The 15,737-nt window shown below is 33.0% G+C and overlaps 3 protein-coding genes across 4 annotated transcripts in view; 2 read left to right on the forward strand and 1 right to left on the reverse strand.

Annotated features, from left to right (window-relative positions):
• LOC117115974 (C-type mannose receptor 2-like) overlaps positions 1 to 271 on the forward strand; it is an 11,570-nt gene extending 11,299 nt beyond the window's left edge. Inside the window, exon 8 of the mRNA XM_033259925.1 lies at positions 212 to 271. Coding sequence (XP_033115816.1) covers positions 212 to 271 — 60 coding nt within the window. The remainder of the gene's footprint in view (positions 1 to 211) is intronic.
• LOC117119963 (tyrosine-protein kinase receptor Tie-1-like) lies at positions 214 to 8,811 on the forward strand. Of its 2 annotated transcripts, XM_033264983.1 has the most exons (7): positions 214 to 382; positions 911 to 1,090; positions 3,009 to 3,196; positions 4,653 to 4,724; positions 6,030 to 6,244; positions 7,398 to 7,535; positions 7,814 to 8,811. In XM_033264983.1, the coding sequence occupies exons 2-7, from the start codon at positions 1,036 to 1,038 to the stop codon at positions 8,040 to 8,042; spliced, it is 897 nt and encodes a 298-aa protein (XP_033120874.1). In that variant the 5' UTR covers positions 214 to 382; positions 911 to 1,035; the 3' UTR covers positions 8,043 to 8,811. The 2 variants fall into 2 exon arrangements, with proteins under 2 accessions (XP_033120874.1, XP_033120945.1); XM_033265054.1 differs by lacking the exon at positions 4,653 to 4,724.
• Position 8,812: 1 nt separating this feature from the next.
• On the reverse strand, positions 8,813 to 15,621 carry LOC117116057 (17-beta-hydroxysteroid dehydrogenase 14-like). The gene is made up of 9 exons (XM_033260033.1): positions 15,468 to 15,621; positions 14,021 to 14,059; positions 13,617 to 13,714; positions 13,261 to 13,321; positions 11,947 to 12,038; positions 11,259 to 11,363; positions 10,473 to 10,540; positions 9,898 to 9,994; positions 8,813 to 8,985 (listed from the first exon to the last, which is right to left on the reverse strand). Exons 1-9 carry the CDS (start codon positions 15,553 to 15,555, stop codon positions 8,821 to 8,823), a joined length of 813 nt encoding a protein of 270 aa, XP_033115924.1. The 5' UTR covers positions 15,556 to 15,621; the 3' UTR covers positions 8,813 to 8,820.
• Between the last annotated feature and the right edge of the window lie 116 nt (positions 15,622 to 15,737).

Here is a 15,737-nt window from a genome sequence, read left to right on the forward strand (position 1 = left end):
CTGATAGGCAAAGGCGAATGTAGCTTCTCTCTTGCAACATGTATGTTCCTTATAAGCCAACCGTGGGATCTCTCCCGTAAAATAACATTAGAAACATGTGACTGAATCGTTTAAATAAAGATAAGCCTGTAAGCTTCCCATCCCCTCCCCAACCCCACCCCAGAGACATTATCTATTACAGGTTATCTTGATCTTAATTGATATTTCCCAGCTACTGTCGTTGCTGACAAAAAGCAGAATTTACGACCAAAGCACAGGTATATCTTTCTGAAAATCGGCATCCTCTGTATAACGGTCATTGTTTGGATTTACCTGTGTTATTTCGCTTACAAGCGAATTTCCGGCGCATTAAGGCAGAAGCGAGAATGTAGAAATATACATGGTGAGTGTGCATTGCACCTTTTATGTGCCAAATACACATCTATCTTTATCATCTTTATCTTAATTATCAGGAATATTGAAAGCATCTCATCATCATTGTTATTTTTTATAATAATAATTATTATATTATTATTATTATTATTATTATTATTATTATTATTATGCTCATCATCATAATCATATCATTATCACCATCGTCATCATCATATTTATCATCATCATCATCATCATCCTCTTCATTGTCAGTATCATCATCATTATCATCATAACCATCATTATCATCATAATCTTCATTCAATTCTAGCATCATCGTCATGATCATAACATTGTTTTATTATTAAAGTATAAACATATGTATACATGATTAAAACAGTGATAATATAACACTGAAATAATACTATTTACAATATTAGTGATTATTGTTACTAAATAGTAAGCGTACTGCCTCTTGTGATTATAATAAAACAGTAGTGAAAATGATAAACATAATATTATATATTACTATTACAATTACTTTATTTTATTTCAGAAACTTTGTCACCAAGTATTGAAGATTTTGATCCTGATTTTAAACGATACGAAATCAAATCATCAACATTTCAAATTGATCATGTGATTGGAAGTGGGGCATTCTCTGTTGTTTTCTATGGCACCATGGATTTACATGGCAACAAAAGACGCCAGCCCGTAGCAATTAAGACCGTGAAGGGTAAGAAATACATCAAGTAATTTTATCACGGCAATAAGAAAATCAACGATCCATTTGCCATTGTTGATGAGCTCAATAAATACTTTATTAAAGTCTTTATTAGTGTCTTTGACAAATAGGAACATAGTTTTAATTAGTATTCGTTTATTATTAACGCTTGTCATAATCTTGTTTCTTGTCCATGTGTGTCTATTACCCATGGGTAGTTTCAACTTTTCATCATTTCTTAATATTCTAATTCCAACATTATCTGTATCCAATACCAATGAAATAACTGATTAATGACATATTAAAGCCATCAAAAGATACGGTAAGAGATGTGTTCGGTTTTAATGGTTCTTCCAAAGCAGTAATTAAGTCTCTCGTGAAAAATATCTCTCAAAATCCTTAACTTATATCTTTAATCCAGTATTTTTGCTAATGTGCTTATCTAGAATTCAAATGGTTATTTCTTTCTATAAAGAAAAGAAAGATCCCCATTATAATTACAGACCCATCTCTCTTGCACTTTGTATTTAAAATGTTTGGATGATCATTTACAATAGACTTACTAAATTTCTTTTTCAAATACATTTTATTTAACAACTAATATGAAAATAGAAAGTATTTCTCAGCAATCTTGTATTAGGCCTATTTCACTTCTGTGACACTTCTTAACAGTTGGTATACAACTTCTTAATTCATTTTGTTGATGAAAAGTAAGTTGAATATGGTATATTCTTATTCTGCAGTTTAATACCGTATTTTGTAATATACAAATTATGGATAAAGGAAGAAGAAAAGATGAAATATAAATTATTGTATAATAATATACACAATGTAGAATTGAAGCAAAGATACAAACTTTAAAATATATATATATAAAAGTTTAAAGTACAGTAATCATGAAAATACCTAACGCTGTTGTTTTTATTAAGCCTATATTATCACGATTTAGGTATATGATTAACTGTGAAAAGAATATGCCTAATGTTTATTAATATGAGATAACAATAAATGCATTAGGTTTTCAAAAAATAGAAATTAACCTGTATTATGGTGTTAAAATCGTTAAAGACACATTGAGGCATGTAATCACGATTTAGGTATATGATTAACTGTGAAAAGAATATAATGTTTATTAATATGAGATAACAATGAATGCATTAGGTTTTCAAAAAAAATAGAAATTAACCTGTATTATGGTGTTAAAATCGTTAAAGACACATTGAGGCATGTAATCACGATTTAGGTATATGATTAACTGTGAAAAGAATATAATGTTTATTAATATGAGATAACAATGAATGCATTAGGTTTTTAAAAAAAATAGAATTTAACCGTATTTTGGTGTTAAAATCGTTAAAGACACATTGAGGCATGTAATCACGATTTAGGTATATGATTAACTGTGAAAAGAATATAATGTTTATTAATATGAGATAACAATGAATGCATTAGGTTTTTTAAAAAAAATAGAATTTAACCGTATTATGGTGTTAAAATTGTTAAAGAAACACTGAGGCCTATATAATCATGATTTAGGTATATAATTAACTGTCTGAAAAAAGGGTTTATTAATATGAGATAACAATGAATGCATTAGGTTTTCACAAAAAAAAAAGAATTTAACCTGTATTATGGTGTTAAAATCGTTACACATTTAAACAGGGGAAAATCCAGAGATGTCAGAAAGGGGGCGCGAAATCGATCGATTTGTTTTATAGACGCCCGTAAATACGGTAACCTCTAAGGCATTTTGGGCGATCAATAATAATTTTTATTTTTAACTTTCCAATAGGGGACCGGGCCGGCTCCCTCTCCTCTAAATCCGCCCCTGGTTTAAAGTAGGCCTATCGATTCACACTGCTTTTATCATGATCATTTCATAATCAGGTAATTAATAATCGTTCATTCTCATTGTCTAATCCGGATGTAGAATCGGCAACAGACGCACAGCGAGAGTCGTTTGTTAACGAAATTCGTATTATGATCAGCTTAGGCAGATTTCGAAATATCGTGAAGCTGATTGGTTGCTGTACATTGGAGTACCCATACTACGTCATATTGGAGTACATGGAACATGGTGACCTGCACAGCTTCTTGAGAAAGTGTCACCAGCCTCAGGTATAATCCCATTGCTTTTGTGGATGCCGCTGTTGTTCTTGTTATCATTATTATTAGGACTATAGTAAAGTGAAATTGAAATAAGCCAATTCGTAGTTTGATCTGCGCATGTCCGTATCAAGGTCAATCGAAATACACAAACCTCCTAGGTTTATGTCCATTGGCCTTATGCACAGTTCAAACTATAAATTAACTTTTGGGTTAGGAAACGATTTGGCTGACACAAGTACTGTGCCCTGGTAGCTGTAAAGCTTGGTGCAGATAATTATGATACTCATCGCTATACCTCCTTGCTATTAGTATTTCCAACGTTTATTTCATAAGTAATCAACTGCGACAATTTAGCTTTACATTTCCACGGGGACTCGAACCCGATACCTTTTGCATAAATGTCATACATAACAACCAGATACCTTGGAGTGTTTTGCGCGAATGGATAATGTTAGTGACGTCAAGTTAGTTGCAATAGCGTCTCAATCTCATCAAGACTTGATGAGGTTCTTGTGGCGGAAGATGAGGGTATTACAGTTTTCTATGGTCTACACCACTTGTAATACAAAATATTCAAGATTCTTATTGGTATGTCCATCATAAAATACAAAAGTATATAAAATAAAAATATTTGTCACCCATTGCCAAGAAGTTGGCCTACGTTTTAAATATTACAAAAAGTAAATCACGAAATAATAATTGTATACAATATTGGCGGTGAGTCGTGATGCAAACCTGTTTAAAGCGATAGTCAACTGTATTAAAAAAATACTACGAAATGATTAATTAGGCTACTTCTCAAATTTTCAATTTTATTTTTATACCAACGTACCATTTCCAGATTTGTAATATTTCCATTGGCAAGATGTGTATAAGAGACAGGTATATAATTAACTGTGTGAAAAAAGGGTTTATTAATATGAGATAACAATTAATGCATTAGGTTTTCAACAAAAAAAAAGAATTTAACCTGTATTATGGTGTTAAAATCGTTACACATTTAAACATGGGAAAATCCAGAGATGTCAGAAAGGGGGCGCGAAATCGATCGATTTGTTTTATAGACGCCCGTAAATACGGTAACCTCTAAGGTGTAGTAATGGGATGGCTAAATTCTTTAAATTTATATAATTAGGAAGAAATATTTTTGGAGAATTCAAGGTAGCGGCGGGCGTAATAGAAATTAAAGAAAAACTTTTTTTTTCTAAAATTTCCATTTTTACTTGGCGGCTAATTGGCAAAAAACAATTATTTCTATTCTATTTCGGGCGGCGGGTTAGCTAAACAATGTATAAACAAAGTCTCGCATAATGCTAAACACGTCATGCTTTTAAACAAATGTCATCAAAAGCGAGACAAGATTGCGTGCTGGAACTTTGTCTCATTCACGCTTGTTTTTACATTTTATTATGTATTTTCGTAATTAAGTCGTATAACCATTTCAACATTATTCGATACTCTACAGTGTCAAGATCCGCTATACAATTTAAATGACATCAATAAATGTAACATCGCCCGCCAGGTGGCATTGGGAATGGTAAGCAACATAAAATGTATTTCAATTATTTAAAGGACAAAGATTCTAATCTGTTAGGTGGATAGAAATCGATTAAGTACTGTACGAATTTTTCGAGCATCGCGGGAGGTAAAGGCCTATAACATCATAAAATGTAGATTGGAAGTATTATTTAATTGCTTATAACATTCATTGTTAGGTGAAATGTAATAAAAATAAGATGTTTCGTCAAAATCGTTTTAAAAGGCGTACGGTACGTTTTAAGAAAGAAGTGTCTGTGTTTACAGTTTATAAATTCAAACAACATGAGCCAGGTGGAGCAGTCTGCGGGCAGCTCGCTAAGCCCTGTCCTGACTATTAAATTTCATTTGACAAAAACATGTGACATGCCTAAATATGGTCATGATGACATCACATCATGACCATATATAGGCACATCATGACCACATAGGCACATCATGATTACATATGGACATACACCATTATTTTTTCAAAGTTTGCCTCTAAACTTTTGAAATTTAGAGGCAAAACGGGGGGGGGGATCCCCCCCCCCCGCTTTCCTATTGAATCCGCGCCTACAGTAGGTTAAAATTTTAGATTTAAAATATATTCAAATATTGAACTGAACTTAAACTGAACTATATGACCCAAAAATAACCCCGCATATAGTTAGGCTTGATGAGGGACAATATAGACGTTACATGTCAGTACTGTCGCTGCACTGCGGCTGTCGCCGTCACAGCCAAAATATCCAACTTAAAATATTTGGAACTAGACAAAAAAAGGAGTTTTTTTTTCTTTTTTAGATTGAAAATAACGTCCACAAATGATTGTCTGGGAACATCTGAAGGAAATTATTCATGCGCCTTATTGAAATTATTAAATAATTTAATATGCAAAATACACAAAATTTAAATTATAATAAATAATATTGTGTACGCTCACTCTGCATGAGATATTAGGCCGGAATCAGACAGATTTCATCTTCGGTATGAACGTGACATGACTATCTTGAAACATGTTATATTTGTGTATGAGCTAAATTAAAAAAAAAAAAAACAATGATTTGCCGTGAACGATTTACTCTCTTCAGCTTATTCGTCCTTGATAATTCATGCCCATTGCACATCCGTGTTACATCTTTAATTATGCCTAGTGCTGATTTTAATGTTCAATTATTTTAAAAGAGACATTAGGGACTACAGCACCCTACTAAATTTCGAGTCATAACATGTTAAGCCCCTAGAAGGTGATTACTATAATAATCATAAACATTATAAAATGTACTGCTGGCAAGTGATGATTTATAATCATGCGTATTTTTAGGAATTTCTATCATTGCGTCGGTATTACCATGGTGATCTTGCAGCTAGGAATATACTGGTTGGTAAAGAGTTGACGGTGAAAATATCTGATTTTGGTTTATCGACTGATATCTACACGAGCGGACACGGCGTGCTGAAGGACAAGCAACCCAGACCAATTTTGTGGGCAAGTCTTGAGACAAACCTGTATGGAATTTGCACGTCAAAAAGTGATGTGTAAGCAATATTATCTCTTAAAATATTAATTAGAAAATTAAATTAATAATTCCATTTAAAAATGCAACAATAACCCACGGACAGTTTTAACTTAACAAAAATGTCAGAATTTTTTTTCCACACTATTTCAATTTGTCTTGGGCTAACATCAATAAATGTTGCAATACATGATGTAGGCGTAACTAATGATTTGCCCGAAGTATACCACATCGTAAGATTTTACCGAGCCCAGTAGCTTGAAATATATACATGTACTCGATTCTGTACTGCAAACCAAAAATATGGAGGTTTTACAACTGAATAAAACTTTCTAAAACTTATTACCAAACAAAATATTTAAATACCAGAAATTGCTAAGGAAATCCTCAGAAGGTATTTAAAGAAATTTATGATTTATGCTTTGTGTTGTACGTAGTGTTAGGAGGAGATATCTGTAGGAAGTACATTTTTATATGAATCAAATTCAATTAAACGTCTGTTTCCAGTAGCTAGTAGCTAGCCGCACGACGTTAACCTTAACTTTAACGTTAGTACCCAAATTGCAGCGCGATAGCTCCGCCCCTTTTGTAAACAAATCGAAATACGCATGCGCGAACCCGTTATTAACTTACGTCGAGCAATGTAAAATCCTGAAATTAACGTTCTCCGCAACGCAAGATGAATACATTATGACGTCATCCGTTACCGTTAAGGTTAACGTCGTGCGGTATACTAAAAGGACAAAGTAAGCAATGCAATTACATTTGATTTACAATGCAGATTTATTTAATGCTTTATTTGGTAAAATGTTCATGCAGTTTTTCTAAAGTATTATTGATTACAGTTTCTCGCACTTTTTTCATCTTCTTGATACCTCTAAATTATGGCAAATATACAGTCATGATATTTATCAACATATAAATCAAATCATCGACACAATAATGTTGCGATAAATCGTTTTATTATCAGGTCTTTACTATTATTATTAGTAGTAGTAGTAGTGTTTGTATTATCGTTATGGAACTTCGGAATGATTTCAGTAAATATGCGTAAATACTGTACAACACTTGATTATTTTGTTTTTGTTGTAAAATTTTACATGAAAGAGATATGCTCAAATTTTATTATTATTCTTAATCCAGAATGAATAAGTCAGATTAAAAATATTTTTCAGTTGGTCGTTTGGTGTCCTCCTTTACGAAATTTATACTTACGGAGCAGTGCCATATCCAGGTATACTTGTGACAGAGGTGGTTGCGAAGTTACAGAATGGATATCGAATGGGCAAACCAATGGACTGCCCAGAAATTATGTAAGTTCTCGCAGTCAGATTTAATGCATTGTTAGACTGCCTGACTTAGATTCACTAATTTATCTGACATATGCAACCAACATCAAATAGGCATGGGCATTTAATGGTTTATTTAATGTACCGTATAGTACACGCTATAGTTTTATGTTTTGGAAAGTGTTTATTTCTCGTATAGAATAAACAAGGCTTATGACTGAGCTTAGTGCTTATATTTTCTGTTCGCTAAGAAAGATATATTTAGAAACTATAATGATTACATTTTTTTTTACTTCTCACAGATACACAATAATGTCTAATTGCTGGGACGCAATACCATCGAACAGAAGGACATTTACACAGCTTGTTGAAGTAATTGATATATATCTTGAGGAATTCTCTCAGAACGACTACATGCAACTAGGCAGTCAAGAAAACCTCACCTTACAACACACCGACAAACAGCCGCTGAGTACACCGGGCCCAGCCATCGAGGAGTCTCCATTTCTCAGCCAGAGAGAGTTCGTCTGAGTGTGCCATTTTTTATCCTCACTTTAACCGAGTGAAGCTTAGGTGAACGCGGCCGGTCTTTCGGGACGGAAACGATGGACCACAGACACATGTTGAGAAAGAGTTGACGCCACCCTTCAATTAGATACATCATGCGTGAAGGAAATTTATCATTATTATCATCATCATCGTCATCATTATCATCAGGTGATGATGATAACCAAATACAGAGTCAAAATACTAACTCCCATCACGATGGCGTGTATATCTTCACTTGGAGTATGTATTATTCTCTCAAATATTTTTTCGTATAAGATTGAACTATTTTCATGTGCAACATTAAGATTTAAAATCAATAAAAAAGCGAGTGATAGACAGCTTTACTATGGCGAAGAATCAAAATTTTAGTTTGAGGGTAGATTGAAAAATGTTAGCGCAAAGTGCCACACAAAAGCTAGTTAATCATTGTGGAATTCCAGCGTGCATTCCCCCTTATAGAGATTGGTTTGTCTGCTGTCAGAAGGCGAGCGATCCTTCGTCACCCCCTCAATTTGCCACCGTTTTTTACCATATTAAAACACGGGTTTTACAAGAGAAAAGAACACAAGGCAGGAGGCGGCAATAATCACTTTATAGCATCACCATGGATACCAGACATAATTACTGATCATCAAATTACGAGTCCGAATGAGACAAAAACAGAGAAGCAGCAAACCTACAAGAAGAATACAGAGAATGAGCAAAAAAAAAGTGAGAGTTGACAGAATGGAGAGAGAGAGAGAGAAAATGAATTTAGTTATCATTCATATATATTTGTCCGCTCCATCATTTGATTTTTACATCCAAAGTTTAGTTCAGCACCTCCAGATGATATCAACTCGATGCCAGTAGTAAAGGTAGCCTCGGAAGCAAGGAACAAACACACCTGACCACACTCCTCAATCGTTCCAAAACGACCGTTTAACTAAAAAGTAAAAGGGAAAACAATATATTTTCATAATAATATAATAATACAAAAAAATATAATAATAAATATAAAAATATCGATAATGACGATGATGATGATGATGACGATGATGATGACGATGATGATGATGACGATAATGATGATGATGAATAACAATAACAATATCAAAAACAACAAGTTATTATCTGACTTAACATGAGTCTGCATAGACTAAGTAACAAAAACAAAACATTCAATTCAAAGGAACTATTGTAAAGAAAACATTTAATTTTATTGTTCAATTTGTTGTTTGAATCATTTTAATAAGAGATTTATTATTGTACATTTTTTTATGGTTTTCCCCCTAAATATTGGTGTTATCTTGAATGTTTCTATCTTTTCTTGTACTCTGGATTGTCATATCCAATCATTATATATGTTTGATTGCAATAAAGTTTAATTTGAATTTGAAACTCATTGTTAAACTCGCAAATGCTACGTACAGTCTCCCATAAAAAAAAATTTAAAAAAAATAAAAACCTTGTGTTTGGTGTAACGCTAACATAAATAGAAACATCAAAATTGACTGCCAGGTTTAGACAAAATCTATGCACAGTGTACATCTGGTATAAACAACTTGTGTTGCAATGTAAAACCTGTCAATATGTCATAGTATGTGAAAAGACTGCAAGCTTTCCAATTTTGCTCTTTCAAATATTATTCAATCTTACAATCTTATATACCGTTATTAGCTCTGTCTATGCTATAAAATTTTATTTCACAAAAAAACTATTGTATGCCCATATATAGTGATGATGTGCCTATATATGGTCATGATGTGATGTCATCATGACCATATTTGGGCACGTCACATGCTTTTGCTAAATAAAATATAATAGACTGAACAGTTTTTTTTTTTGTTCAAGTTACCTGAGCATTAGCGCCTCCTTGTATCATAGCTTCCGGATTGTCTGATTGTTTTGCACACCATTCCCACAAAGGAGTCCAAATGTTACCAGGTGAAAAGCTATCCAAACCAATCACAATAAGGATAAAAAGCATGTTTACGTGTAAATCCGAAAAACAAAGTTGCTATCACAATGGACAAATTTCCATTAAAGCCCGGCCCCTGGAATTTGTTGCTAAGATCAAACAAAACGACAATGTAAAAATACAGTTTCGCAAACACATGAATTTGTGAGACAAACACGTGCATTTATATCAATATCATTTATTATTACTGATATTATTATTAAATTAATATAATTGCTGTAATTTCGAAATATTTGTCTAATAAAATTTTGCTGTACTGCTTTTCATTTTAAAACATCAAATAATTAACTATTATATTAATAACGGTTTATCTTTAACAGAATTATTAAAATTTAATATTATTTTTAACTCTGCTATCTTGTGTAAGAGATGTGTCATGCAATTAACCCCACCTTTGTTAAGGTGGATATACGAACCTTAATGCCATTAGAATAATGAAATAAATAACTCACGTATTAACTCGTACTCCGTGTTTTGCCTCATCAATTGCTAAAGCCTTTGAGAACGCCACTATTGCACCCTGAAAAAATGTTTTGATTAACATTTACTTATCGGCGAAACTGAATTGAATTGAATTGAATTTATTTGATTTCTCTCTATATATAATACATTAAATACATAGAAAGAACACAGAAAAAATCGCTGTGATCAGGGAGCATCCATAATACTATCGTAGGCTATGACTGATCTCTGCTTTGACAAAAAATTTTTAATTATGTTAAATGGTTGGTGGCGCTCTAAATTTAAAGTTCTGCGTGCATGCTGGCTATACTGCCAGTAACGTGGGTGGGGAGGGGTGCCCTTCTGTCATCCCAGATCCACCAGTGTGATCCAACATAAGCCTACATCAGTTTCGAGGTTAAATACTTGAGTTTAAGTATCAAATACCTATCGCCACCAAAGTAATTTCGTAGTTCGAACTGTGCATGCACTCCAACTTAACAACGAAATTTAGTGGTTTTATATTATATACAGTAATAAATTTAATATCATTAGTTAATAATTATATTATTATCATCCAAATCATTTGATTGATGCTTCATTTATCAAACAATATTCAATTATTCTTGCATTCTTTTTACTTTTTATCTTCTATAAACAAGTAGTTTTTTTTTTGTTTTAATTGAGATATGTCGTGTTTTTTTATATTTTTATAGGATTAAACACTACACCTTAAAATATTCCCTTACCTTTTAAACATGTTAATAACATGTTTACAGTCTCAAGCATTGGCTTACCTTTGTACATACGTATGGAATTGCATACGATTGACCAACTGTAGCCACTAGACTGGAAACGTTTATTATGTTCCCGTTTGTTTTCCGCAGATGTGGTAGAGAATACTGCACATAAAAAACATTGTAAATAACATATACATTAATCTACCAACTTTCAGTTATCGTAGACAGAGTACTACGTTCTTCGGGCTTTTAGAATTGTTTGAGGCTTCGAAAATGTTTCTATTGATTCGGGTTTTTTTATGTATTTTTTTTCATTTTAACACTGGTAGAAACACACGAGTTCATTCTTTTATACTAAATCACCAGTAATTTATATAACTAAACTGAGGCTAGAAGCTTTTTCTAGAAGATGTGTTGGTCATTGGAATGCTCTGGCTGATGAGGGTGTTAATTCTTCATCATTCAAATTGTTCATTAAATTTATTTAAAATCACTAATTTATGCAAATGTTTTTGAGAAGTTTATACTGGTCAACTGATGCAACGGCATCAGGTCAGAAGGATTTTTAAATATCTTCAAATATTTACTAGAGGTTCCACTAAAAAATATTTATATATATTCTTAAAATTGTAATTTATAATTTCAGGTCCACATTTAAGACTTTATAGCTTCTTGTTAAAGCTTTAAAACTCAAGAACCCGCTTATTTGACCAACTTGACAAACATGGTCAATAGTTATACATACCTTTGCAAAAGCAAAATAATTTATCAAATTTAAGTTGATAAGTGATTTAAACTCTTCAACTGATGTGTCGTCAATAACTTGTTGTGGTGGATCTAAATAAAGTAAATAGAACATTGATGGTGCCAGGATCTTACAGAAGGGAAGAGGCGATGTCCTCGACGAGAGTATTATGAACAATCAGATTAAGTAATAATATAAAAATACGATAATACTAATTATAGTAAAACGATGTCACATTGTCTCTTAAAATTTTGAAGATATATAAACAAAACAAATAAATAACAGAACATTTCAATTACGAAATGAATAATTATGAAAATAATGAAAATGACAAGCAAAATAAAACATACAAATAATAATAATCAAACAATTTTATTGCTTTTTAAAATAATAATAATATATATATTTTTCAAAATTTTTATGGTATTACTTTTGAAGAAAGTAATAATAAAGCACAATAATTCAACATATATTTTAGATTTTCCATTTCAGATTAGTAATACACACACCATACAAAGTACAATTTCTTTGAAGTACAGTTCCAAACCTGATTTAACTTAGTCTGAATTTGCCGACATAGAAAAAAAAAACACAAAGCGATACTATAAATTGCCAACATTTTGAACGTTGTGATAGTTTTCAGAAAATAAAGGTAACACAATTTGCAGCAACTTTTGCAACGTTACTTAGTCACAAATTACGTTAAATAATTTTAAGTACAGTATTTACCGATCTACACACACACACAAATTGTTTTGACATCCAAACTGCAAGTGGTCCTCTATCTCAAAACTATTTTTTTCGTCCAAGAGTCGTACAATTACTAAAACCTCGTAAATCTCGTGATCTATTTAATTAGCAAGCCTCATAGTTTACGAGTTTACTATGGATTCGACAAGAGTTAAGTACAAACTACTGTGTTCCGAACGAACAAGTACGAATTGTCACAAGTCAAATTCGAGTTTACTACAAGTTCTTGATTTTGTAACGTAGCTTATAAACGAGTATCCCGAGATAGGCGTTTTAGAGCACGACAAACATCTAGCAACTTAAGCCGGGAAAACCTCGTACGTAAATCTACCAACCGTGTAACAAACTCAGGAAACTTGTACAAAACTCCCGCCGAGTTGTCTACAAGTTACAGTAGATGCCCGTGTATTCTATTAATTACCTTTTTGTGAGAGTCGCTTTGTTTTATTTCTATCAAAAATCCATGAAAATAATAGTCAATTTGCACAAAAGTCGACGCATGCTCTATCTGCGATTAACGGTGTCTACATTATTAACAGCTTTGACCTTCTTTGAAATACTTACGCCAACCAGCATTGTTAACCAGACAATCAAGCTGGCCAAATCTATCTATTGTTGATCGATATATAAACATAATTATAAAATCAAATACAACTTTATAAATAATTTCAAAGCAATAAGACGTTTTATACTTTATGGCCTTGTAATTGGATATTGGACATGCTTTAACGATAACAGTGGATGAGGCACTGGGCAGGAGGGAGAAGTGCTTAAGCTCCCACCGGTCCTCGGAACCCTGTCGTCAGTCAACCAGTCAGCAATCTATAAGCACCCTCTCTTTGGCCATGGACTAATCGGACCAACAGTTATTCTGAAATATCGCTTGTACAGTATCGTGATAATATTATTTACATTGATACCTTGATTTCATCTTCGTTCTGGACGTCACATTTTATGAAAATGCTTTCACCCGGTCCAAGTCGATTGACTTCAGATTCCAGCTTCTTGCCGGCTTCCTCTGCAATAAGTAATCATCAATATTTCATGTTGCATATTATTATATATGTTTTATCTATCTGCCCTCAAACGCAACTACTAATTAACCATTTTATTTGATGTATCTATAGAGGATATACATTTTTGTCAAAGTGTAGTGTCTCGGGAATCAGACAGCTATGGGACCAAAGAGGTATAGGCCTCAGTTTTATTCTAGTTGTCATTTTTCTGGTGCATTAAATGGTACCGGTATATCACATTAACATTTTAAATTACATACATGACAGATGATACCTGGAATTTATAACATTTTAAATGTTCTTCTTACCTTCTATAGAACAAAAACCCACTTTAGCACCATTCTGAACTAAAATATAAATGACGTGAGCATATTAGGAATTGAATATATTTATTCATCATACCAGATGTTCTATTTTTTTAGCTGATACGACAGTTTAAATTATGGATAACATGTGACAAAATGGTAATTGAGCCAGTGTAGTAGCTACGCCAAAGGAGCATATTCACCGCTGTCTGTCGATCTCTCTTTCTGTTTGTCTGTTATCAACATTATGGAATTAATTATCATCAAATTTAGAGGAATTACATAATAGGGAGTTACTATGAGTTATCTATAACTTTGCAATTTACACTTTCTGTTGAATGTGAAATGAATAAATAGAAAATGCTGGAACTTGATGAATGATGAAGCATGCTTGTTTCTTATCATTATACCGTTAGAAAATTCTGAGTAAAATTACTATGGAAAACATTCCTTACAAGTGAAAACGCTGATTTTATTCTATTTACACACATTAAACATTATATTTGAAAAAGAAAAGTGGTAATGTATAAATGTAATGTAGTTCGATTTATATAGCATTTTATACCCAAGTCTCAATACCAGCTATCTCTCGTCTGTCCACAACAGGGGCTGTATGAACCAGTACACCAGGGTAACCCTCTACTCATCTCGAAAGATGCACTGCAAAGTGTCTAAATAATATACAGCTTTATTGAAAATAAAAAATAATCGAAGAGAAATATAAATTCTTTTCATGTTCAGTTTATAATTACGATAACCTATGCTTGCATTTACCAGTTGATGGCTGTGTTGTTCTCAATTTTGTCAACAATTAATAATCTAATCAAATCTCAGGTCACTCTAATCATACACCACAGATCTCCAAAATAAATCAGGTGATTTTTCTTTGTTTGCATTCAGTGGGGACTATGTGCGCGTAATTTACTTTCACATTGTACCTCATACCTAAATTTGCACCCGTTTTTAAGAAATACCCCGGATTTTTCTTAAATGATGGTTAAATATTTTATAGATTTAAGACTGAAAGAATTAATGGATGGATGGAAGGTTTGATGGATGGATGGATTCGTTGATGGATGGATGGATGAATGGGTGGATGGATGGATGGATGAATGGGTGGATGGATGGATGGATGGATGAATGGACGGATGGGTAGGACTAGATAGATGCATATGGATACGGCGCACGGACGACAGGACGAATGATAAAAAAAAAGCGAAAGAATGAACAACAGAAAAGACGGACGGACGACGAGCGGACAGACGGTGGATGAATCGATGGATGGGATAAATGAATAAAACATGGATAAGAGACAGAAGAATGGGAGTTGAATAGTGCAAACAACACCAAAGTAAAAACCAATGGCTTGAACGCATGATCCCTACTTTAGTACTATTTAGCAACCGAGACCAGCATTGCAAGCAAAGTAAAAAGTAGGTAGGCTACTAACCGAACACTCGGACTACTCCTTCTCCAATGCCTTTAGATCCTCCAGTCACTAAGGCAACTTTGTTGAGATAGCGCAAACTAGACGCCATTTTACATCCATATAGCTGTCAACACATGCGTTCGCCAGAGCCGTAGCGCCATATGACTCATATACCTTTTTGCACGCCCCTGGATTTATGGAAAGCAGTTAGAAATCTCAAACACGAAAAACAGAATGGTTTTCTACTCATTTATCCATCAAAATAATGCGGTCGATAAGGTCGTGTAAGTC

Source organism: Anneissia japonica, unplaced genomic scaffold (assembly GCF_011630105.1).
Source record: "Anneissia japonica isolate Jap-2015-1 unplaced genomic scaffold, ASM1163010v1 scaffold287957_len1322810_cov207, whole genome shotgun sequence".
NCBI classification, from domain to species: domain Eukaryota; kingdom Metazoa; phylum Echinodermata; class Crinoidea; order Comatulida; family Comatulidae; genus Anneissia; species Anneissia japonica.

Coding starts and splice junctions, on each gene's coding strand:
- LOC117119963 (XM_033264983.1), top strand. CDS start 1,036: ATGGATTTACATGGCAACAAAAGACGCCAGCCCGTAGCAATTAAGACC. Junction 3,197..4,652: donor GAAAGTGTCACCAGCCTCAG/GTATAATCCCAT, acceptor GATACTCTACAG/TGTCAAGATCCGCTATACAA. Junction 4,725..6,029: donor GCCAGGTGGCATTGGGAATG/GTAAGCAACATA, acceptor GCGTATTTTTAG/GAATTTCTATCATTGCGTCG.
- LOC117116057 (XM_033260033.1), bottom strand. CDS start 15,555: ATGGCGTCTAGTTTGCGCTATCTCAACAAAGTTGCCTTAGTGACTGGA. Junction 14,060..15,467: donor AGGAGTAGTCCGAGTGTTCG/GTTAGTAGCCTA, acceptor TTTATATTTTAG/TTCAGAATGGTGCTAAAGTG. Junction 9,995..10,472: donor CACGGAGTACGAGTTAATAC/GTGAGTTATTTA, acceptor TGGTTTGGATAG/CTTTTCACCTGGTAACATTT.